The sequence below is a fragment of the Amborella trichopoda genome, chromosome 5, assembly GCF_054954075.1.
Source record: "Amborella trichopoda isolate Santa Cruz 75 chromosome 5, AtrichopodaSantaCruz75HAP2 v2.0, whole genome shotgun sequence".
NCBI lineage: Eukaryota > Viridiplantae > Streptophyta > Magnoliopsida > Amborellales > Amborellaceae > Amborella > Amborella trichopoda.
In genome coordinates this window covers 7855134-7879860 of record NC_142340.1, presented here as the reverse complement: position 1 = coordinate 7879860, position 24727 = coordinate 7855134, and the positions used below count along the sequence as shown (strand labels likewise).

General features: G+C 36.5%; 1 protein-coding gene across 2 annotated transcripts in view; it reads left to right on the top strand.

The window, feature by feature from the left end:
• The window catches only part of LOC18443760 (Metallopeptidase M24 family protein), a 32979-nt gene extending 8572 nt beyond the window's left edge, over positions 1 to 24407 (top strand). Inside the window, exons 6-16 of one of the 2 annotated variants that reach the window (XM_088867307.1) lie at positions 245 to 376; positions 4174 to 4301; positions 7347 to 7389; positions 9434 to 9517; positions 13034 to 13075; positions 13283 to 13353; positions 18618 to 18671; positions 18764 to 18869; positions 19046 to 19114; positions 23223 to 23366; positions 24023 to 24407. In XM_088867307.1, coding sequence (XP_088723433.1) covers positions 245 to 376; positions 4174 to 4301; positions 7347 to 7389; positions 9434 to 9517; positions 13034 to 13075; positions 13283 to 13353; positions 18618 to 18671; positions 18764 to 18869; positions 19046 to 19114; positions 23223 to 23366; positions 24023 to 24169 — 1020 coding nt within the window. In that variant the 3' untranslated portion in view covers positions 24170 to 24407. The remainder of the gene's footprint in view (positions 1 to 244; positions 377 to 4173; positions 4302 to 7346; positions 7390 to 9433; positions 9518 to 13033; positions 13076 to 13282; positions 13354 to 18617; positions 18672 to 18763; positions 18870 to 19045; positions 19115 to 23222; positions 23367 to 24022) is intronic. The other variant, XR_016055841.1, reaches the window with a different exon arrangement.
• Positions 24408 to 24727: the final 320 nt, after the last annotated feature.

The window sequence follows — 24727 nt, the reverse complement described above, 5'->3', positions numbered from 1 at the left end:
TTTGGTTGTCCATAAAAACTCCTTATTAGTCTTTCTTCTTTGTCTTCTTACAAGAGGTAAGCATGCTTTTACATTCTTTTGTCTCTTCTGATGAAAATAATCCCTCATTATTATGGAGTAGTATCTCTCTGATAGTTATCCTAAATTTAAATGCTTGTGACCTACCATTTTAGCTGGTTATCGATACATTTGCAAGGATTTGGTTTGTTTTCTCATGGATTGACTTTTTCTTTTTATGTTGCAGGAAATGGACAAATTTCAGACTGATTTAAATATACTACATCCTATATTGGCTGAGTGTCGCATTTTTAAGACTGAATTGGAGCTCTCCCTCATACAATACGCCAACGATATCAGCTCAGCTGCTCATATTGAGGTGACCATTTCCTAAAGTTCTATGGTTTCTGGAGATGTTTTCTCTGGGACTTTAATGTCTTACCGATTTCATGGATCAGTCAAATCTATTAGTTTCTTAGGTTTTATTACAGCATAGACTTTGAGGTGGATGGAGTGCATACGAGAAGCCATGATAACAGTCATTTCTTCTTAACACGGCCTTTGCGTTACTTCTTAGTGACTTACTTGACTATTGCTACAGTGCTCAGAATGAGTATCTTGCATGAGAACTCGGCTGGTTTCTATAATATAGGTTCCAAGGAAACATGATGTTTTGCCCTTTCCTCTTGGCTTTGTGCTATATGTTTTCTCTAGGAGTGACTATGCACGTCACCATTTATGTGCTATAGAGGATGATGCCTGGTGGAGAATATGTCAATCTGTTGTATGATTGCAGGTGTTTATTCCATACTCATGTTAGTATTAAATGATCCATAGCTTCCTTGAAACAGTCACAATAATGTATGTGGTCTCGAGAAAATTCAGTGGAAAAATCTTCAAATGTTTTATGTTAGATATTTATAGGGAAATATTTGTTCTACCTATGAACTTCTTACATGTCACAAATCTCCATTTTTTATCAGTACATAGGGGACCAGTCTGTTCTTAGCGTTTGCTTCTTGTTGTAAGTTGACTGCTATAATTGCTTTTCTTTTCTGGGTTTGTTTCTTAAATAACAATCGTGTTTTCTTAGAAAGAGAAAAGTTGCTTACCATGTGCATGGTAACATTACATTGGTATTACTCAACAACTACCCTCCCTCCCCAAACACACATAAACTTCTTGCTCTTTAATAGCAAAAATTGGTTACAAAATACAAAACAATTGTGGGAGGAAACTAAATTATTTAATTGCTGGGGGGAGTGTCTTGTCTGGTTATTTTAGGTAAGTAATCCATTGGAAGGTAGTCTTTTGTTTTGATTTTCATACCTACTTCAAGGATGGAAATTCCTTGGTGAACTTTCAGAACTTGCGGCCTTTGCACTCCCATGTACTTCTGACAACTTTTTCCTGTTTGTATCTTGCTGATTCTTGTTCAAAACCTGATCTTAACTTAGGAATTTGGCCTAGCTTAGACCCATGTCAACTCCTTGAGTCCTCAGTCCAAAGACGACCTGTCAAGTCTGTAGCATGTTTAACAGACATACAGGAAAATCCATAACCAGTTCTGCAATCTTATGCCAATAAAAAATATAGAATATAAAAATTCATACACAAAAGGAAAAACGAAAAAAAATTATGAGAGCATCTTTTTCTATAAATCTTTTGGAACATGCAAGGGAAAATTTTGTCGGAAAAGTTGTCAGCAAGCAAACCCTGAATGTTTTCTTTCTATTTTAAAAAATCTGTGTTTTAATTTTTTTTTTTTTTTTTTTTCAACTGTTGTGGTGTGGAAGAAGGGAAGTTGAGTGTCTGGAAAATATTGCCTAAAGGACCATCCCCTCCCCGCAATACGGACTCTATCAAACATGCCCTACACTCAAAATCTGCAAAAACTGAAGAGAAATATTGTCTTTGGCAGTTCCTCCTGAGCAAATATGTTTTCTTACTGTGCAAGTCCTGAAGCCCATCTAAGATTCAGGCCTCACATGTATCGTATGAATAAATTGACCAGTTCTTTAGTAGACCCAGTTGTTTTTTTCCCTGTCCTTTTGTTTGAAAACTTTTGGGTGGGTAGAGTGCTCCTCACCTTGGACTGATATTTGATCACCTGCTTTTCAATTGGACTTTTACAATTTTATGGGTCCTTACATTTAGGAATAGTTTATTGTGCATGGGCAGATTTAGGAATCCACCTTTGGTTTTCAATGGGTTGAGGATCTGAAACTCACATACCACTGCCAATGCAAGTTTGCCTTGTATCCACACATTTGCAGCTCCAATGATAGTGCAGATCTAATGATGAGCGAAGAGTTAAAATGAAGGTCCTAAAACAGTTTAAAAGGGCCTTTTTAGAATGAAGGATTTTTATTATTTTTTCAGATTCATGATGGTCTTATTCAAAATTATTTGAATAGATGCATCAGCCGACACACTAAAACCCTAAACTTACATTTATTGTCTAATGAATAGTCAAAACTTGAAGAGAGGACATATGAAGTACACTGCCAAAAAAAAGAAAGAGGGAAAAAAAAAAATCGAAGAACTTTGCTATCAAAAGTTACCCCAGCTATAGCCTGAGATGAGGGAACCTATGTTGCCGTACATCTATATTCTTCAGGTTGTAGAGATCAACGGAGCATTTAGGCAAAGGCAAGGTGCTTGCCTACTACCTTATGTCTGACATCTAGACAATTTCCTTAAGAAATAAACCTATAATCTGAGGGTTTTGATTTTGGAAAATGCACGAGTTGTATCCACGTTCCCCAAATCTGTATCGGTTTTCGTATACATATCTAGGCTTCCTAGTTGATACTGTACCGTAGTCGATGCCTTTTTAAGTGCCAAATCTATGTTCTTTGCAGTGGAGGGGCTCGTTCACATGGATCTAATGCTTTACAAACCTTATGTCACTCTGCAATCTGGCAAAGTTAAATCAGGTAACTGAAAAAGTGGTTTCTTAAATTTTAACATTAACTAAGATAACCCTTCACACTCGTAAATTGGGCAGAGAAAGGGCTAAACTTCAAGATACTGGGAGCTGACCAAACTCCAGCTTGTTATGCTTTGTGTAAACGATCGGGACTGGCTGGCTCACCTATCCCACTAAACATGCCTTTTTGCTCCCAACCCAGCAAGCAAACCACATAATGTATCCAATACTTGCCTCAAATGTGTAAACCTAGTTCCCATATTTCCTACTTCTGAGCCATCTAAGAGTAGGGTTGCGGAAGATGCCTTAAGTTTACAGCTAATCTCATCAAAAGTAGTTCTTGGGAATGAGTAACCCCTATAATGATGCAACTTCTCGCCCAGCGGGTCTGCAGGATTCCCTGACCAACATAATGAAGGACCACATTTGTCTCTCATCCCTAAACAACACATGCAAATTTTATAATGCCTAGGGCAATTCTTAATCCTGACTTATAGAAGTTTATTTTCCAATCCATGTTGGTGGCAAAAATATGTTTTCTTTTTTCCTATTTTATGGTTTCTTATGTTTGCAGTTCTGAGCGCTGGAGGTTTTGACATTAAGTTCACTATGTATGTTGTCTGTCTGATGCCTATGTGACTACACTATGGATTGTAAAGCATGAAGCACAAATTATGCTGTCTTAGTTCTTATCTTCAAATAATCAGGCCGATCTAGAAATAACAGGTGTCTGTTGCATGAGACACTGATGTTCCCCTGCATTTCTAGAAGTTACTGTTTGTCTGCTGATTCGATTGTCTGGTTGGCGATGTTTCTTCATCCCTCAATAGAGATAATTTGGCAGTGCCTGAGCTGTTTCAAATAATCAGGCAGATCTAGAAATAACAGGTGTCTGTTGCATGAGACACTGTTGTTCCCCTACATTTCTAGAAGTTACCGTTTGTCTGCTGATTCAATTGTTTGGTTGGTGATGTTTCTTCATCTCTCAGTAGAGATTATTTGGCAGTGCCTGACCTGTTTTGGTTTAGTTAGTTTCATTCACTCCCTTCAGTTCATTTGTTTCCATGGTAAGAAAAAGTTTGCCTTCTTCATTTTTTTTTCATTATTTCTTTCTCTGGCAATAATAATCTAAGTCATACCATTTCAATTTTTTGTTTTGGGTAGAGAGTAAATGATTATTTTGTTTATTTCGGGAGTTACATTTGAAAGGTTATGTGATAGATAGTATATCTGTAATTGAGCAGGTGATGAGGCGAATAAAAGCAGGCATGAAGGAGTATCAATTGGAAAGCATATTCCTTCATTACATCTATATGTATGGTGGTTGTCGACATTGCTCATACACATGTATATGTGCAACTGGTGAGAATAGGTCAGACATTTCCCTGCACTGGGTACATATTTGGTATTCATGTTTAGAAACATTAGCATGTTATTAAGAGATCTTCGTCATGTATCCCATGTCATCAAAATCAGCAAGATTCTTTGCATGTTTGTGATGGATTACCTTGATTGGTGTCATCAATCTTCTATTGTTCAAAAAAAACATAGATGAAGAGAGAAGTTCTACATGGTTATGGAACTGTGCTGTGTGCTAATTGTAGTAAAGAAGATGCATTGTTAACTTGATGGATGACATGACAATTCTTGGACTTATTTCGTTGAATTATAATTGATGTATTTGCTTCTTTAGCAATGGAATCATTCATAGTATCTTTCTTGAGCATTTTTTTCTTCTGAAGCTTTAGTTTCTTGAGCAATTAGGAGCGGAGCCTGGTTCTTTTCATTCTCAAGTGTAACATGTTCTACATTTGTGACAGCATTTATCTTTGTTAGTTGTAAATTGTACCAATACTACTTTCATAATGTTCCCTTGTTATTGCACATGTATCTTGTTTTATGTATTCTATGAATGTTATAGGAACCCAGATGCTCTTTTGTCTAGGATTTTGCTGTTGCTCCTAAATAGTATTTCAATTAATTTAGCATTTTCAAGAATCTTTGGACCTCGGAAATTGGCAAATCAATTTTGCTTCGAGCCCAAATTGTGAACTGGATTAGAGTATGAGATTTCCAACTCTTATTTGTATCATGTGTTATGTGCACCATTTTGCACCTTCTTCAAAACCTTGCATTACATGATTTCAAAGATACATTTCTTAGCATCTGAATTCAATGAATAAACATTGATGAGTTGTCATGGTCCTCCCTTGAGTATCATCATCATCATCTGAGCCTTACCTTAACTATTTATGGCCGGTCATATAAATCTTGTTCTGCCACTTAGCTCTATCAAGGGCCGTACTTTCAGTCAGACTATAAGCCACCATATCTTTTCTCACTACTTACATCGATATCCTTTGGGGCTTTCCTCTTGCCCTTTTAAAGCCTTCCACTTCAACCAAATCATCCTTCCTAATTGGTTTTGTTAAACAACACTGCACATGAGTAGACCACGTAAGTTTTCTTTCCCTCATTTTATCGCCTATTGGAGCTACTCCTAAGTTCGAATGTATAGTTCCAAATTCTATTATTCCTTGTCTTGCCACACATCCATCTCAATATCCTCATCTGAGCTACACTCATTCTATATATATATTGTTCTTGATTTCCCAACATTCCATCCCATAAAATATGGTTGGTCTTACAACCGTCTTATGGAACTTCCCCTTCATTTTTATTGATATACGACGATCACATAAGACTCCAGAAGCACATCTTCATTTTGTCCACCCAACTCAATTCTATGAGCAACATTTGCCACAGTCCCTCCTTTCTCATGAATTGTTGAAGATATCGAAAATAATCTCTTTTAGGTACTTCTTGGCCATCAACCTTAATTAATTCCTCATTTCTACTTGTATTCTTACTAAACTTGCATTCGATATATATTGTCTTAGTCTGGCTAATTTTAGTAACTTCATATTGTAAAGCATCCCTCCAAAGTACTAACTTCATGGTTACGCCATCTTTAATCTTATCAATCAAAACTGTCATCCGTAAATAACATACACCGCAGGACCTCATCTTGTGGATGCCTAGTTAACTCATCCACAATCAAAACAAAGAGATATGGGCTCAATACACTTCTAAACCTCTATCGGTATACCATCTGGTCCTAAAGCCTTTCCTGTCTTCATCTTTCTCAAAGCTTCCTTCACTCCAAATATCCTAATTCTAAGAAACTATCTATGACCTCCAATCTCATATGTCAATGATTTTTCCTAATAGTGAGCTTCCAGAGTGGGTATTTAACAATTTCTGAGAATATATTTTTCAACTTTTATTGACCTCGTCATCCTTCATCAATACCCTTTGATCCTCATTCTTAATGCATTTCTAGATCCGTTCACTTCATTTTTTTACCTTCTCTTGTCCCCAATTTATTGTAGATCATCATATGCCTTAGGCTTAGCTTTACTATTTTCTTAACGTTCATCTTGGCATATCTATATTCTTCTAAATTCTGATCATTTCTATTGCTTGGCAAGCTTTGTAACATGATTTTTTTTGCTATAGCATTTTGAACCTCATCATTGCACTACCTAGTTTCTTTATCTGAAAGTATTTTCCCTTTAGATTCTCCTAAAACTTCTTTTGCCACATTCTTAATACAATTAACAATCTCATTCCACGTAACATTAAATTCGTCCCCAGAATTCCATTGTTTTTCTTTCATCAATTTATTCCTAAATAAGTCTATCTCCTCCCTTTTTAAGTTCCACCACTTAGTTCTTGGATACCCATTATTCCTTCTCTTTCATCTCTTAATGGAAACATACATAACTATGAGCCTATGTTGCATTGTCAAACTCTCTCTTGGGATTGCATTTCAGTATTAAAAAAAAGAAAGAAAAAGAAACTAGGTCAGCTTATTTGGGTTTTTTGGGACAAACTTGAAGGGATTGAACCTTTGACCTCCCTCACCAAACCAATATTACCACTAAGCTAAAGCCTAAGGGATGGAAAGGGGGGAAAGAAAGGAAAAGAAAAAAAGAAAAGAAAAGAAAAGAAAGAGACTAAGTGAGCTTCTTGGGTTTTTTTTTTTTGGGACAAAAATCAAGGTTTCAAATCCTTGAGCTCCCTTACCCTAACGGGTATATGTCTACCACTAAGCCAAAGCCTAAGGGAAAAAAAAGGCTAGTTGAACTTGTTTGGGTTTTTTGGGAGTTGGGACAAACTTAAGGTTTAAACTCTCAAATTGATATGCCTACCGCAAAAGCCTAAGGGTCATCCCTTCAGTATCTATGTTGTATGCTTCATGTCTAAATCCAGTTCTCCCTTCTGCTTTATTTTTTATTTTTCATGACTTTGCCATGAATTTAAACGAGTTCTTTTTTCTTTAAATTCCTGCATTTCTCCCATTTCTATATTTATGGAACAAATCTTTATTCAACTCTCCTTTGACATTGTACAGTTCTGTTCTTCATTATGGACATGCTGCGGCACCAAATGACCGGGTATGGGTGAATTCTTTCCTTGTCATTCTTTCTCTTGTCTATTGTTCTTTTAGCCATCTAATATTTGAATGTAAAATTCCCCTAAATAATCTTCATATCATTGAAAGAAGTTGTTCTGATTTGAGCCTTACTTATTATGAATTTGAATTCAAAACTTTTGCATTAAGACCATCTACGAGTAGTAGGCTAGTCTATCGTTAACCATGTTTTATTCAACTTTTAATTTACTTTATGTTTGATGATTTAGTTCAAAGCACAACAATTAAGCAGTCTTGAATTTATTCTAGGATATAGGTAAGGATATTTTTCACGGTGGACTCTTGCATTCTTGGATCTGTCCAGTTCAACAGCTTTTGTACTAACAGTGCCATTGCATAAAATAACCCATTTAATTTGTGGTGTTCATGAATTTGACTTATACTTTTAGTTCCCTCCATTTTTTTATCAAATTAAATTTTTTTATGGCCTTTGATAGTGGTATATGTAGATTAGAGAAATAGTTTAGGAAGCTAGTGACGGGAGACTGCTGACTGATGTTCCGAGCTCAAGTGTATCAGGAACTTAAAAGTCTATGGCGTGGAACCATATCCAAAACGGAGACCAAGATCTCTCATTGGGGTGGTCACTAACTCTTCAATGTCAATACTTTATAGTGACTTCAGATCTATAATTAGAGAAATAGTTTAGGAAGCTAGTGACGGGACTGCTGACTGATGTTCCGAGCTCAAGTGTATCAGGACCTTACAAGTCTATGGCGCACAACCATATCCAAAGCAGAGACCAAAATCTCTCATTGGGGTGGTCACTAACTCTCCAGTGTCAATACTTTATTGTGACTTCAGATCTATAAAGTATAAACTGGTGTAACACTCTTGAGTTTCAAGGTGTTTCCACTTCCTGAGCATATCTATAATGTGAAGCAATGTATTTCTTATATACCCTTTCCCTTTTTGTTTTAGGTGGGTGGATGATTGCTCACTCTTAAAAGTCCCACCAATAGTCTTTGCTCATATCTGTGCATCTTACTGTGGGGTTTCATGTACTTAATGGCTCTTGTCGTTTGAAGAACAAGTATTCAATTTCTTTGGATTTTATGCATCTCTATCTCTGGTTTTGGGTCCTGTCATAGAAAACAAATTACCCTACCTCTGTCGTTATGCACAATCCTGGAAACTCTAGTCTTAAGCTGTCATAATCATATTACAGAAGTACATTTATTCTGGGAATCGAGGAAAAACAATTTTTTCCTCTTGTAGTGTTACCAGAATTTCAACAGCATTTTGAGAACAAGTGGGGTTACAAAAAACAGTCTCCGCCATAAATACTGGCGGGCTGACCGGGACGTCTATGAACAATAAAACATGCTGCCAAATGGGGCCTTAATGTTAGTCTGTGGGGATACTTGTCACCTGGGATGTGACCTTCTCTAATGCATTTTCACTTGTTTGCACTTTTAGGGATATGAGATTGCTTGTCACTTTTAGATGTTTTAATCCCTTCTTCTCCTTATTCCTCTCTGAATTATAGCTAAAAAACTGTAGTTATCTAGATGTTGGCAGTTGGCAAGCAGATCCATGAGAAAGTAATATTAACTCTATCTTGTAGCTTCTTGGCTTTTGTGTACTCAAGTCTTTGAAGGACTAATGCTTGAAATGATGTATTACCTTCTATAAGTTCCTGATTCTGTGTTCTGTTGGGAAATGAGCCTTGTGGTATTTGATGAAATTTTTCATTATCTCGATGTTCTCTCCTATTGCACCTTCAATCTCATTCATGTGGTTAATTTAAAAAAAGAAATGTCATTCATGTGGTTTCAAAGGTGTTGTTGGATTTGGGGCTTGTAATCTTTGATAGTGTCTCCTTGAGGGCATCCCATGAAGAAACATATCAATCCATGGATGCGTCTCTTTGAAAGTGATCCAGCATTTCTCTCTTCTGTTTTTCACATGTTCTCAACTTATTTCATACATGCTTCTCAATAATTTTTTCTGCTTTGTGGTGCATGCCAATGTTCATTTCTAAATGCCCTTTTATCTTTAAGCAGACACTTGAAAATGGAGATATTGCTTTGCTTGACATGGGAGCTGAATACCATTACTATGGTTCTGACATAACATGTTCGTTCCCTGTAAGTATACAACTTACTTCCTTATCTGAACTTCCTTGACTTGTTTTCCTCCTCTTTCATTTGTTTGTGCCCTGAGAGTTGGCTCGCACTGAAGCCATTTAATATCATCAACAACATCAGAGCCTTTTCCCAAACTATTTGGGGTCAGCAATGAAGCCATTTAATGTGATTTGCATATATAGCAATTGACACAAGAACAGAATGGTGACTAAAAATTTGGTGACTCGGGCTTGGTGATTAAAAAAGTCGGTGACTCAAGCTTGGACTTGCTGAGTCACTTGTACCTGGCAGGGTGTTGTCTGCAGAAGAATAATCCTAAGACCTGGGGCGAATTTGACTGATTCACAGATTTACTTATTGTCTTTAATGGATACTTGGCTGAGTCAGACTTCTGACTCAGCCTCTAACTTGGGCTCGTGATGCTGGCGAATCTGAGCGTATTTTTTATCAGTAGAATAAAATATTTTACTCTATATATGTAGGGAAAGTACTTTTTTAGACTTATCTTTTTTTTAAGTCAATTTTGTCACTGCTATTTTATGCATTTGTTGTTCCACATATGTTTTATTCTTGATGCAATAACATATGCATTTTCCGAGTAATATATATGAAAATCTTAAACTGTTGGCACAGTTAAATAAATTCCTTTGTTGTTATTACTTATCTGGAATGTTATTTTCTTTTTCTTATCTGTTAAGGAATGTCGAATTTCATGCAAAGTTTTGTGTCATTATTGTGTTTGCTGGTAAAATGGGATGACTTATTTTGTCACCGTGTTACTGCAAAGTCGAACTTTCATATCAGTTATCACATAGTTTAAACCATTTTCCATTGCTTAGTTAACAAGAACCTTGTACTTATATTATTGCAAATCTACTGCTCCTTTTGCGATCATAATTTATTTCATACTCCCGTTTTTCAGCTCAAGTTTGTCAATTATCTATAGCTATTTGTGCTGCCACAAATAGCTCAGAATGGTGGGTGTGTATAACCTATTTGATCTGGCACTATCCACGTGACCATACATGGCCCCATGGTTGACGAGAAAGCAAATTGCTATAACAATTGAGGTTCTTAAAGAAAAAACCTTATTGATGTAGGTTCAAGTTATTTGTCTTATGGTTTTGGGATGTTCACATAGGGTTTTAATCATAGTTACTAGTATCATGTGGATAAGGCCACAATCCAGCTCTTGGATCACAACCCCACGATCCCTACTAGAGCTCTTGTGGGATCATTGTTTTTAAAATAGGGATCTTACACCGAGGCTTTTGTGATCTTGCTTGTTGTCTCTAAGGATTGCGCTTTCTATACTTCAGGAAGGTCCATATTGAAACACGAGGTCGAGAAAATGCTAGGCGACGCTTAGGCGGAAGGCGCTAGACAAGTGCCTAAGTCTCGAGGCGCCCCAAATATAATATGCATATATGTGCAGCCCCAATGCGCGCACGCACACACACACACACACACACACATATATAGGGAGTGATTTCATGCAACAGTTTATTAGTATAATGAAATAATCTATAAAAACCATGTTAGGCCTATTTGATTAATCTCAAATTTTTAAATACATTCTTCTCATTCTAATGAACAATCACAAAGTAAAATTTGAAAACACACCCTAGAAAGTATTTTTTAAGCCAATTAATATGGGCCATCTCTTTTAATGAGATGATTAGATCTAGGCCTTAGAATAATTTTTTTTTTCCTTTCTAATCTTTTAGATAGCTTTATTATCATTAGATTAATAATGTTAAAAATAAAAAATTGATTTTGAACTTATACAGGCTTAGATTTTGAAATTCACCAAATGGATGGTCTAGATTCATTATTGGAGGGGATTCATTTTGACCATATCGAGGTTGAAAATTAATTTTTTTTTTTTTTGTAATTGATTATTGGGATGAAGAGATTGTCTTTGCAAAATTTGAAGTCATACAAATGCCACAGGCATGATTGTTCTAGAAGTGTGGTTTCATTATATTATAATGGCATTGTGACATGAAATTATTCCCCTATGTAGATATATCATTTTGTGTATTTAATTTCTGAATTTATATGTGCTGTAACCAAGTATATATATATGTCTGTATGTTGAAAAACACATTGAAAATAATTGAATCACATTTCAAAATTGTAATAAATCGAAAGATATAACAAAGGATAACTATGACTCTGTAGAACACTCAAGTATCCATAAAGACCAAATACTGAATAACTTAAGTACAAAATGACAATCACAATTCCATACTCCATTGTTCATATACTCCAATCTCCATTGTCCATATACTTTCCAAACTTGCAAAATCCAAACTTCAAAACCACAATGTAGTTAGAATTGCAAAGTCATAAAAGGGAAATGATACAAGAGATGCCAGGTCTTCGATATTCAAAGTTTTGGCTGACTATGAATAAACTTCTAAATCACCTTCAAAAGTCACTCTATAACTTTTCTTTGTGGTTCATAATAATCCAACAAAAAAATAATAATCCCATAAAAAGGGGGAATTTATCAAAATACCCAGGGGAGATGCACTATTTACCGTTCAACTATTCCAACCTATGATCATGTGTCTTTTGATGGGTATTTTGATATTGAATCAAACTATATGGGTAAAATGTTAAATAGTTCATCTATGATAGCTATTTTGATAAATTTCCCAAAAAATAAAGTAAATTTAAGATGATATCTCAAACCTGTATAATCTTTGATCTTACTAAAAATTGAAAAAAAAAAATCTATTTTTTTGGAGGTTTTTTGAGAACACGAGCTCCTAACAAGGACATGCCATCCATAAAGCAACACCTAAGCCTACACATGGGTTTGGGCTTCCTAGAAGGGGCGAGGCAGCCGCCTTGGTGGAACAAGGACCATTTTTGGTTTCATTATTGAAACAAAATGAGATCATTGATTGTCATGATCCAAAGGTCACGATGAATTGGAACAGAATTCAAATCATTTGGGTTTTAACTTGATCTTGAAAAAAAGCAAGGTCCATGAGTGGAAAATCTAAAAAAAAAAAACAGACGATGAAAAATAGTAAAAGAGAGTAGACTTTTACACGATATGAATGTTTTATAATTTACCATGATTTTCAATTTTCAATCTCCAAAAGAAGAGGAAATATATACCAGCTATAGCTTTTGGCACGAGAGAGAGAATTTTTGATCTCCAAAAGAAGAGGAGATATATTCCAGCTATAGCTTTTGGCACGAGCGAGAGAGAGAGAGAGAGAGAGAGAGAGAGAGAGAGAGAGAGAGAGAGAGATTCCTGAACATGAAGAATGGAAATCGTCCATTCTTGTTTGCCTCTAGCCCCATCAAATGGTGTCATAATAAGTTTAAAAATAGCAGGGCCATATGTCATATGTCTTCAATAATAATTCTTGAAATACATGGAGTCAAAATTTTCTCACAATCACTCTTTCTATGGAACCTTCCATTATTTTTCTCCGTCCTTGTTTGACCCATATATTGGTATGAGCTGGGCTTATTAATTTGCCTGTGCTGCAGGTTAGCGGTAAATTTTCCAGTGACCAGCGCCTTGTTTACAATGTAAGTGTTCTTCCCATGGTTAGTGAGCTTTTGTGCCCTCGAGAGTGTTTTTCACCTACCGTCTCCTTTTTGAAAAAGTTCAGGTTGGTTTCATCCTCAGATGTGGTTTGATGGATAGGGATATGTTTTTCTTGAAAAATGTCAGTGCTTTTTTTCTTGATCTTCCCTTTTCCCTTTTGATCTATATCTGAGGATTTGTTTTTGCAGGCAGTTCTCAAGGCTCACAATCATGTGATATCGACAATGAGACCTGGTGTGAGCTGGATAGAAATGCACAAGTAAGGTTCACGTTGTTTGTATCTTTCTCTAAGGGCATTCCAAGTTTTAGATTGCTTAGGGATAAGACCATGGGTTTTCCGAAATGAACCGGAGCGCTTGGCATGCGTGACCAAAATTTATGAATTAAAGTTAAGGGCTACACTCGTAGTTGCCGGGATTTCTTAACCTAGGTGGCAATCCCACTCTGCAAGGTTCTTGATCCCCACCTTAAAGACCAAGATATCAACCAAAATGATGTTTTCCAAACCAGATAGCATTGTGGCTACAATTTTAATATAGTTGCATTACTTGCTGGCTATAAACGAAGAGATCCCTACTTTAGAAAGTATGTATAGTCCTAGACTATAAATATTATTTAATGTTGGGAGCAAGATCCCCAAGAAGTTGGGATCGAGATCTCAAAAGGTCGGGATCAAAATCCCTAACATATTCATTTTATGTACAAAACTTCCCAACCGTAGGGATCTTCTAACCTTTCGTGATCGCTCTGTGCCTGTTCCTTATCCCACTCTCGCATCAGACTCGATCCCAGCAATTATGGATACACCTTTATCTCCTCCTAAACTTGTTGTTTCAGTGTTATTAGTGCTATGTTGTAAATCCTTGACTAGACAAAGTAATTTATAATTAATATGTAGCTACTGTGTTTTCTGTAAAGCTGTGACTTGCCAAATAGTAATATCCCGATTTGGAGATACTGCATGGAAGGGCTAGTTGTCGAGTTGTGATATCTTGACTAGAACATATTCTTTGACGCTACACTTTTTCCACCTTAACTTGTAACCAACAACTTTGTAAAACTCAATAGTTACTGCAATCTCTCATACTGGGTAGCGATTTAGCTTCAGAATCCCAATTCTAAGATTCCATCAAGGGATCCCCATGGAACCCATTTTCTTAAAAGTTAATCTCAATTCCACATTTATTGAATCTCGATTCGGTTTTTTTTTTAGAATCCAAATTCCAGAACATCAAATATTGTGGTTCATAGGTGCACGAAACTGTCATTTGATGAAGATGAACCTTGCTTGCGCCTTTATAGAATCTTGATTGGATTTTTTGGAATCACACACAAAGTAAACATCACGTCAACTTAGTAGTATATCGTAAAATAAATTTAAGGATTCTTACACAATTTGCTTTTCTAATAGTGCTAGAACAAATGCTTCTTCAAGAAAATTGTGGAAGAGTATTCAGTTTGATTCAATTTTGATGTACTACGACGTAGAGTATCACAAAGACGACCAAAATCCCATTTTGAAGTATATGTATCAAAAACAAAATCTCATTCTCAAGTATAAATAAGATACTAGTTGTATGTTTTGTAAACACAAACACTACTTCCCTAGTAGACTAGTGAAATATTCTGCTTTTTGAAATTTTTTATTATTTAATATATCATCTATGTTTAAGAACTCTATGGGTGTTTGCGAACTGTACTTAACATTATTCCTAAATTTTGACAACCTAAAATAAATAACTTGTTTTTATAAATTTTATTATTATCAAGTATGTTTATGCTCTTTATTCAATCCAGAACCTCAGTAAGGTTATTCAATACACTGATTTCAGTACCTGGGGAACCCTTGTTCAGGTCTTTAGGATTGTTGAGGATCTCACTTGAATTCTAGGGAACTCCGACTAAGCATCTTAATACATCGATTCCAATACTAAGGTATTCTTGCTTAAACATACACTAGAACCTCAAACATTTTGGAAGCTGTCGCTATGTAGAATTCCAAGGTATAAATTAAAAAAAATTCTTTATTATTGATTAGTGTTACAATATAAATATAAATAGGAAATAAACCTACTACAATCTAAGATATTGACTTTTACTGCCAAACAAAACTATATTCATAAAATTGAATACAAACTTAATATGCATCGAAAAACAATTAGGAATTCTAGTCTCAGTAGGAGTCCTAGTTCAAGTAGGAATTTTAATCCAAATAGGACTCGTAATACAATTAGTACTACTGACACAAAAAATGAACCAATAACTAAAATAAATTCATAAATAAAAGTAGGAAGACTTGCTGAACTTTTGCCTACGTTTACCCCTTTAGGACATAGCACGCCCACACCCGATTACAAAACTGATGGTGCACGTGATCTAAAATCTTGCCGAATCCACTGAATTGGGAAGCACCTCTGGAATACCTTTTCAAGCTAGAGATGAGAGCATGGGCTACTAGAATTAGGCTTTCGTTAGACCTTTTTAAAAGCTTTAGAGCAATGCCACTATGTTGCACCTCCCATTTAACAAAGATAGGTTGGGCATGCCCCCTTTATATGCCCTAGGTGGTGTGTGCCACCCTAGGTCTCTACTTTGGGTTGGGGGAGAGAAGAGAGGGAGCTAGAGAGAGAAGAAGATGGCATGGAGGAGAAAGAGAGAGAGGAGAGAGACGTTTGAAAATCTGATGATGAGAATGAGGGGAGGACCTCTCCTTATATATGCTTGATGGCGGGTATTCCACTCTCAATTGGGATTCAGTTTGACCAAAAAATTTCTTGGTAATATGTGAGGTGAGATAAACAAATCAGATTCATCTATTCTTTAAAATCAGCCATTATGACTTTAGGGAGGAGTTTAGAAACCTTATCCTCTGAATCTTTGACCCATGTCGACTTCTAGTCAATCTAGGATAAGACTGGTCAAATTTCATAATCTCTTTTGACTATAATTGCTTTTCTCTCACAAAGATATTGTAGAAATTCGAAGCCAAAAAGACTGGTCAATTTTCAAGGATTTCCTAAATATTTCAAATCTCATCCCACACAAATTTCCCTTAAATCGCTCTTATGAAAGATTTCCCACATAAGCGGGAGATCGCCCAGAAAAAGCGGCATCTCCTTGAGGGGGGTCATGAGGGCCTTGTGGGTCCCACGTCCTTCCCATGTGGAGCCCCCCCAAGAGTGGGAGTTGTGCCAGTGGACCCCACATGTGGGTCCCACCTCAAAATGGCGCCCCATTAACTATGCTCTTCTTCAGAGTTTTGTTGCATAGAATCAATTTTTTTAAAAAAATTGAAAACATCCAAAAATCATAGGAACATAAATCGAGTTGCAAATAATACTTTTGAAGTTCTTAAAAAAAGTCTAAAACACTCATGAATGCTTTTGAATTGGTTTGATACCAATGGGTCAAGCAAAGTAACTTTTAGGGCACTCCACCCATGCTAGATACTGTGATCCACAACTATCTTTTTAAACCAACCCAACGGGATCCATGATCCACAGTTGTATACAAGGGCTTATAGTTGACCTGTCAACGCTAGCTAGTGAATAGTGGAATTACGGTTGTAGTATGTGGATTACATGTCCCTCCCTTTAAGAGCAAGTCACATGCACATATCACTATAGTACAGAGGGCTTCTTTCTATGCACATGTATATGTATCTCTCTATAGGGTTGCTTCTCGAAATGCAGCTGTCATATGTACGTGTTGTGCGAAAGTTTGTTGAGGATTTGACTATCACTCTCACAAGCCTATAGCTGTACATAGGAGACTATGAAGTTCTTCTAGCCTACAAACAATGTCCCTAGGCATCTTCTCAACCTCAATAAGGGGTTGACCATCTCGAAAACCCTCATTGGTAGTACCTATGCCACGGAAAAAAGGGTTTTGAACATGACTTGGGTCATAGATTGCCCAAACCTATGTCAGTCAACCATCACACTCTCCCATTAAAGTGCACAATATACTATATTTATTATTTTTACATGTTTTCACGGGCTTTAAAGGCCACAAACCCAGCACATTCTACCCTATATAACTTGTTTCTATTATGTTCCATCGTGGTTCCAATGGTTAGTTGCATGATTCTATAAAGTTAGGAATCTCAATCGTAGTCGTTGGGACCAGGAGTAGGTGTGAAAGCTGGTGCGTAACCGAGAGCGTGGGATTTACCAATGGCTGAAGCGTCCTAACTTGGGAGTGCTTGCGAACGACTTGATGTATGCACTATATGTATATTGGATTGCTTGGGATACATACACACACGCACGCATATAATTTCTAAAACGATATAAAAAATTGAATAATATATATTTTTAGCATTATCTACGCATGTACAATGACAAACCTATATAGCCTGAAAGTCCCATAAAAATTTGATAAAAATGTGGTTGAAAGGCCACGATAAAAACCGAATTGAAGAATCCCCATGTCCCTAACCGGATGAGACAAGGATATTTATTATAGTGAGAACTGCCCGGTTCTGGAAACTCCTGGCAGTTCCCCTCTTTGCAACTATTCTGGTGGGAGCCCCCTATGTCCGAGTTGACTCGGGCAATTCCGAGTATGTTTGCCAATTTTTAACCACTTGTGCAAACCACCACCGTGAAAATGAAAAGCAGAAATTTGTCTACACGTGGTAGTTAGCTAGAAAATTGACAAAAAACAAAAAAATACAAAGCATGATCTCTCTAGAAAATTAAAGACATCGGGTTCAAATTTCAAAGTTTTTTTAAACTTTCCCCAGTATTGAGATCCCTTGAAACTATGATTCTACCCCATTTTTAGTGGGTTTCAATCCCCTTCCAAAACAATCAAGACACCATTTAGTTGGAATCGAGATCCTTATAAGATAGGGATCGAGCTCCCTTGATGAGGATTGAGTTCTGCTTGGGGTCCATCTCCAGCTAAGGGATCTCCTAAGCGAGACTTGGGTGATCGACACACCCTAACCAATTTCCCGGCATCTCGATTCATTGGGTTGAAACTTGATTCCAAAAAGTTATAAATCTCGATTCCAATTGGGTTGGTGTGCGATACCAAAAAGGTAGGAATCACGACTCCATTTGGGTTGGGGCGTGATTACCAAAAAGTAGGAATCTTGGTTCTTGCAATATGCATTGTAAGGAAGACAATTCCAACAATAGGAATCTTCTAGCCACCCATGATTCCGTGCTTCGGATTCCTAATATGATTATGAATTTTAGGCATTTCCAACATCTATGGTAAAACTGTAATAGTATAATGGCATATTAATTCTCGGGGAAAAAAAATACTGCAAGAGAGTATTTGTCTGTAAATGCTCTTCCCTTTTCATTCAAGGGTGGAAATTTATATGAGAATAAAAATTACTCCATGGCTCTTCTTGAGAACGTAGAATGCCCATACATGAAGGATTTAATATGCATGAGGAAATATCTTATCAGGTCCAGTATTCATAGGGTGTGGGCTGGTTTAGTTCCAGGCATAAAATTTATATTACCTTGAAAGTCATTTCAACTTGTTTCACATATGTGGTTTCAGATTAGCTGAGAAACTGATTCTGGAGTCTCTGAAGATGGAAGGAATTCTTCTTGGGTATGAAAACTAGAACTGTTTAATCATGAAATTGGAAGAAGCTGAGTGTAATTTATTGCTTAACGTTTCACATGATGTTTGGCTGGCTCCAGTGACATTGATGAAATGATGGAGAGAAGACTGGGTGCTGTTTTTATGTCACATGGTCTTGGACATTTTCTTGGAATTGATACCCATGATCCAGGAGGCTATGCTGAGGTTAGTTTGTAGGTTATAGCTTGCGTTAGGTGATGAAGCAGTGTTAAAATTTAAGTTAAAATCATCTCGTTTATTACTCTCGAAACTCTGGATACCCTCTTCTCTTTGCTCTGGATTTATTTCCATTTATAGTGGACTTTCAAGAACTGACTATTTTTTTGCACATGGTATGATAGGGAATGGAGAGGTCAAAAGAACCAGGATTGAAGGCATTAAGAACCATTAGAGAACTCCAAGAGGGCATGGTTAGTAATTGACAATCTTTGTAATAGCTCAACCATCTTGAGTGAGAACCAGATGCTACCATTGTTGATGCTCTTGATAGTATTTCATATCCTGAATGTGGAGTATTTGTCCGTGTTAATAAGAATTTATCTTTTCCATTGATCATCATCATTTTTCCATTGATATGCAGAAAAATGGGAAAATGGATTTGCTTCAGTCATCCATTCTCCACCCTTCCTCTCTTTATTATTATTATTATTTTGATAAATTCGACTGTATTATTAAATATTAGTAGTATAAAGATATATACATTTACAATCTGCAGGTAGAAAGGTGACCAAGATTCTGGGTTTAGGTTACCAAGACACTGTTATTAATATAAAGATGTGGGAGATGGTTGGATGAAAATTTTGGTCAAAGACCTGCTAGAGTCTTTAGGGAGAGTTGGAGTTTCAGTTGCCAATTTATGATTTTTTTTGTTTTTTAATCACCCTCTATTATTACAGTGGAACAAACCCCACCTTTAGTCAAACAATATGAGTCCTTTAAGGAGCATAGAAGTTTCACCTGGGTTGGAGCCACGGTTCCAATAAGCCCTGAACAGGAAAAGATCGAGGCACTTGAACTATCCCTAAAAAGCCATGCACCCCAGCAACTCCCATGTTACCTAGAAAGCACCCATCAAAATTCAGTTTGATCTATGGTGTCAGGATGGGGAGCAAACTGGTGGGAGGACCTTGGAGTGGGCCTTGGACTAGACCTTGTGATTGTTTCCCAGTTTGATAAGAAGTCCGTTGTGGTGTAGCTTTTGAACTCCTTTCATAGTCTTGGCCGGAGTGTTGTCCTTGAGTACCTCAAAGTTCCTTTGCTCCGAAGATCCATGGGTTTTTCTCTAGCCAAATATACTTAAAAGAGCAAGAATGTGCCCTCCATTGGGCCAGGCCTGACTTCAAGAATGGGTGCAAAAGTAGATTCAGAATACCCTTGGATTCTTTGTGGCAATAACCTGTCATCCCCAAATGGTTGAGAGAAAGACCTAGAACTGCCCTGCCAGCGAGCAATGAAGGAATAGGTAGTGCTCTCCTTACGCATAAATCACCTAGTGGCTATTGATGCCTTGGCCAGAGATCTATCCAAAATCGCATCCTACCCCCCATTTTTGCCAATATACGAATTGAATTGGAAAAGGTTGGTAAGCTGATATTATGCACTCTCCAAGCCCCTGAAATCCTAGTGTTGGCAGGAGCCTTTGGGTCATCAGTTTGAGCCTTATTTCTTCTGTGTTCTAAAACTCGTTTGAGTTGACTCTAACTTTGGCGAGTCACTCGGGAACAAGGTACGTGATATATGTAGTTCATAACCTGTACAGTATTCGGGTGGGTTGCTACAGTACTCATTCGAGTACTGTTAACTGGTAAGTTTAAAGGGGGGGGGACCACACTGCCTTATATTGTTTATTTCTTTGATACTGTTAACTGGTTAGTTTAAAGGGAGGGGGGGGGGGACTACACTGCCTTTTATTGTTTATTTCTTTGATTTAGAGCCTTATTTTGCCAACTTGAGAATTCCATGCTTAGTTAGATTCTAGCTTGATCCAGCTATTAAAAACAATATATTTAAGAAAATATACCTGGTTTGAGATTGAAAAAGTCAGCCAAGTTTTTAGCCCATTGTGAAACATTGTGGTTCCTTTGCAATCGGTTGTCAATATTCAATTCCCTAGGAAAAAAAAAAGAAAGCGGAAAACTAGAAAGAGTATTTTAAAGTTTTGAAACTCGGATTTACTATTCATCCGAATTTTTCCATTACCTTGGTTCCCAAAATTGGTTGGGGGATTTTGATTTGAGTTACTTGGTGAAGCTTTGACAAGGATTGGAGGCATCGATTTGCATTGAGCACGAAGATTGGGGATTTTCATTTTTTTTTTTTCAATTTAAATTTGTAAATTGATTTATTTTTTACTAAATCAAATGTCATTTATTAAAAATTCATTTTCTATATACTTCATTTTTTAATGATTTCCCTTTTTCTATTTTCTAAAATTCCTTTTTAATATATTTTTTTTCCTTCTTTTTCAAGCCAATAACATCAATTTATTGCTATTTCATGTTTTATATTTTTTTTGGATTTTTGTAGTTTTTCTACTAATCCATACTAGAGTGCACCCGAGATCTGTGCTGCCTATACGACCTTCCCCACACGTTTGCGCATTTTTTGACATCTTTTGGTATTTTGAGCACTTGGACGTTGGGTTGCCTTAAATGTCACTTGTGAGTTTGTGTATAAACATGCACACACACATGTATATGTCTGTCTCTATGTGTCTATAGACCCTTTTCCTCAAATCAGACTCGGTTTAAACACCGTAGAGCTGATCTTTATGAAGCCGTTTCTATTTTTAGGAGCACTGAAATTCTTAAGAGGTCCTTATAACCAACACAAATTCTATGCTTCAGAAAGCACTGATTCTTACCCAGAAAACTGACCATAGACATGAAAGTTTGCTTCTTCCCTGGATTCCTTGATATATTTTCTATATTTGCATCATGCCTTATGCCCATCATATCTTCTCTCAGTTTGTCTTGCACTTGCTTGAGGGATGTCTTTGGTACTTCCTTATAGTGCAAATGCACAAACCATGAAAATGTGGGTGCTCATTCATCATAATGTTATTTTTATCCTATGATCAGGTAGATCTCACCTGAAAGTTCTTTGGAAATAAAACATGTATGAACTTCAAAATCTTATCCCAAAGGATTTCAAGCCCTAGACAGCTATAATTCGTATGCTTTATGTCTTTATCTAGTAAATGCAAGGATGTAGGATCATAAGCATGTGCAGGAAATAAAACATGGATATGGACATTATTAGAAGTTTAACATGATACAAATTTTATTATTTTGTGAATTTGAGACTAGTTCAAACCCTAGAGATAGCTAGAAGGAATTCTGGGGGGCGGGGGGGGGGGGGGGGGCGGCTAAGAAAATTTAGAAGCCCGACTCTTTGATAGTGTAAGAAATTAAGAATGGAATGATTTTGAATATCGATTCATTAGTAAAAAACCTTCTCCCACTTTTGAATTGTTGAAACAAGAATTCTATGTGAGAGTAGAAGCTCCAAAAGGGGAATATGCCTTGTGTTCTAAACTGGTAAATGTTAGGATGTAGGATCATAAGAATGTGCAGGAAATTAAACATGCATATGTACATTATTAGAAGTTTAATTTGATGCATATTTTATTATTTCGTGAATTTTGTACTGGTTTTATCAGAAGTTGCATGCACATGATTCTTTCAAAATTTCTGATGCATAAATTGTTTATGATTCAAAGAATAATCGAAATAAACTCTAGCAGGATGCATTCATAGAAGTATACATAGTTTCCAAAAATAAAAAACTCAGCACATGCTCTTTTTTAAATGAGAAGGCTTCCCTTTTTCACATACAAGGTTTCTCCCTGTCACATGTAAAGCCCCATGCTCTCCCCAGGCCCCCAAAAAATAAAAAAAAAATCAAAAAACAAAAAACCAACCTCTCTTCTTTGCCCCGGGGGCTCTCTCCCCTCCAAACTTGATTCTCTTTTTTTACACATACGGTAGAAGGCTTCTCTCTCTCTCTCTCTATATATATATATATATATATATATATATATATATCGTCCTGTTTTCACTTTTACTCTCTCATGTGTATTTTGCTCCAACTTTTGGTTTTTCTCTCTCTCTCATCGTTTTTCACATATAAGGCTTCTCTCTCGTGTGTATTTTGCAACTTTGTGTTCTCTCTCACACAACTTGATCCTTTTTTCACATGTAAGGTTCTCTCTCTCTCTCTCTCTCTCTCTCTCTCTCTCTCTGTCGTGCATATTTTGCTCCAACTTTTGGTTTGAGTTAACATGGTAAGCGATCTAGGCAGATCCAGGATATGGTGTATAAGTGTGTGCTGTTTAATTTTTCTTAATCCAGTGACTCTAATCAGAGCGCGGCGTGCTCATTAATTATGTTATTATCTGAGCTTTATTATTATTTTTATTTGATTTGAATAACTGTATTCTGTTATCTATTTGGCTTATGTCATTTATGTGGTGATATGTCTTAATTTCCCATGCAACTGAATTTGTTTCTTTTGCAGGTAATAACAGTGGAACCAGGATGTTATTTTATTGATGCTCTTCTCAACCCTGCCATGGAAAATTCTGATACTTCCAAGTTTATCAATGGTGAAGCAATCAGCAGATTTAGAGGCTTTGGTGGAGTTCGAATTGAAAGTGATGTGGTAAGTGTCTTCAAAATCCCAGTGGGCTCAGCAGCACCATTAGAGTTTTAAACTGTACTACCTAATCACCAAGTATCTAAAGCTGCATATGCAAATCAAATGAACTTTGTTTACAGGAACCACAAGAAAATGAAAGATACATAAAAATGATAAATGAGGGAACCTGAAAATTGAATGCAAACAGGTGGAGAAGTTTAGATACTAAAAATTTTGAATTCCTTACTTAGCAGGTCATAATGATAATTGAATTTCATTCAATGCCTCTTCAATGTTCTGCCACTTAATTATTTTCCTCAGATGAGGTTATTTCTATGATGAGATCAGTAGTTTTGTTAGAGGTAGGTATTGCACATGCATTGTGGGTATATGATAATTATTGTGTTACCACCAGAATCTTCTATTGTTTATGGTGTCTGAGAGCTAGGTGTTTTTTGGACAAATGGTCAAATGTATCCTTAAATAGACACCATATGTCTAAGTGCATATACTGGGTATTGTGCTCTAAGAGAGTATGCACCATTAAAAATATAACTGGCTATTGTGTTCTTTAAGAAGTTTCAAGTTGGGCATCAGTTTATTGTTACTGCTACCGCTACTGCTGCTACTGCAGCTGCTGCTGCTCTTCTCTGAGAGAATTTGTTTCTGTTTCTTTTCAGTATGTAACATCCAATGGTTGCAAGAATCTATCCAACTGTCCAAGGGAGACGTGGGAAATTGAAGCAGTCATGGCTGGGGCTCCGTGGCCCATAGACTCCACTAACAGGGCAAATTATGCCAAGTTTCTTGGCAATCATTCAGCCTGATACTAGTAACAGTAAGAAAGTGAAGCTCTACAGTGTATGCTGAGTTTAATTTGTGGCCGAAATTATGTGACATCATGCAAGTTATTAACCTGTTGATGTTATAATTTATGGTTTCTAATATTTAAGGCTCATGTTTGTTTCCTATTTGTTTTTTGGACAAAATTACTCTCTTTTATTAATCAAATAAGTACATCAGAAACATATATAGAAGATACGGAATGAACATCCTTTGACACTACTTGAAAGCGCACTTTACTTTGATTGTTTAGGGCCTCGGCCTTCTACAAATCACACCTTAAATAAATGAAGTATTGTGGTGTGTGTTCGTTTGTTTGATTGAGAAGGTAAGTTATGTGTCATGTATCCCTCAACAACAAATGGTGCAATTTCTCAGGATGTAATTTGAAGTGTATATTATGCGCATACATTATCAAAGTTCATAAAGGAAACAATTTATATGAGGCTGCAACCTTAAAATGTAGAATTAAATATGCACCTCAAAAATCCATTGGGTAAGGATGTTTTAATGTTGAAAAACCTTTTAATTCATCATCTCGA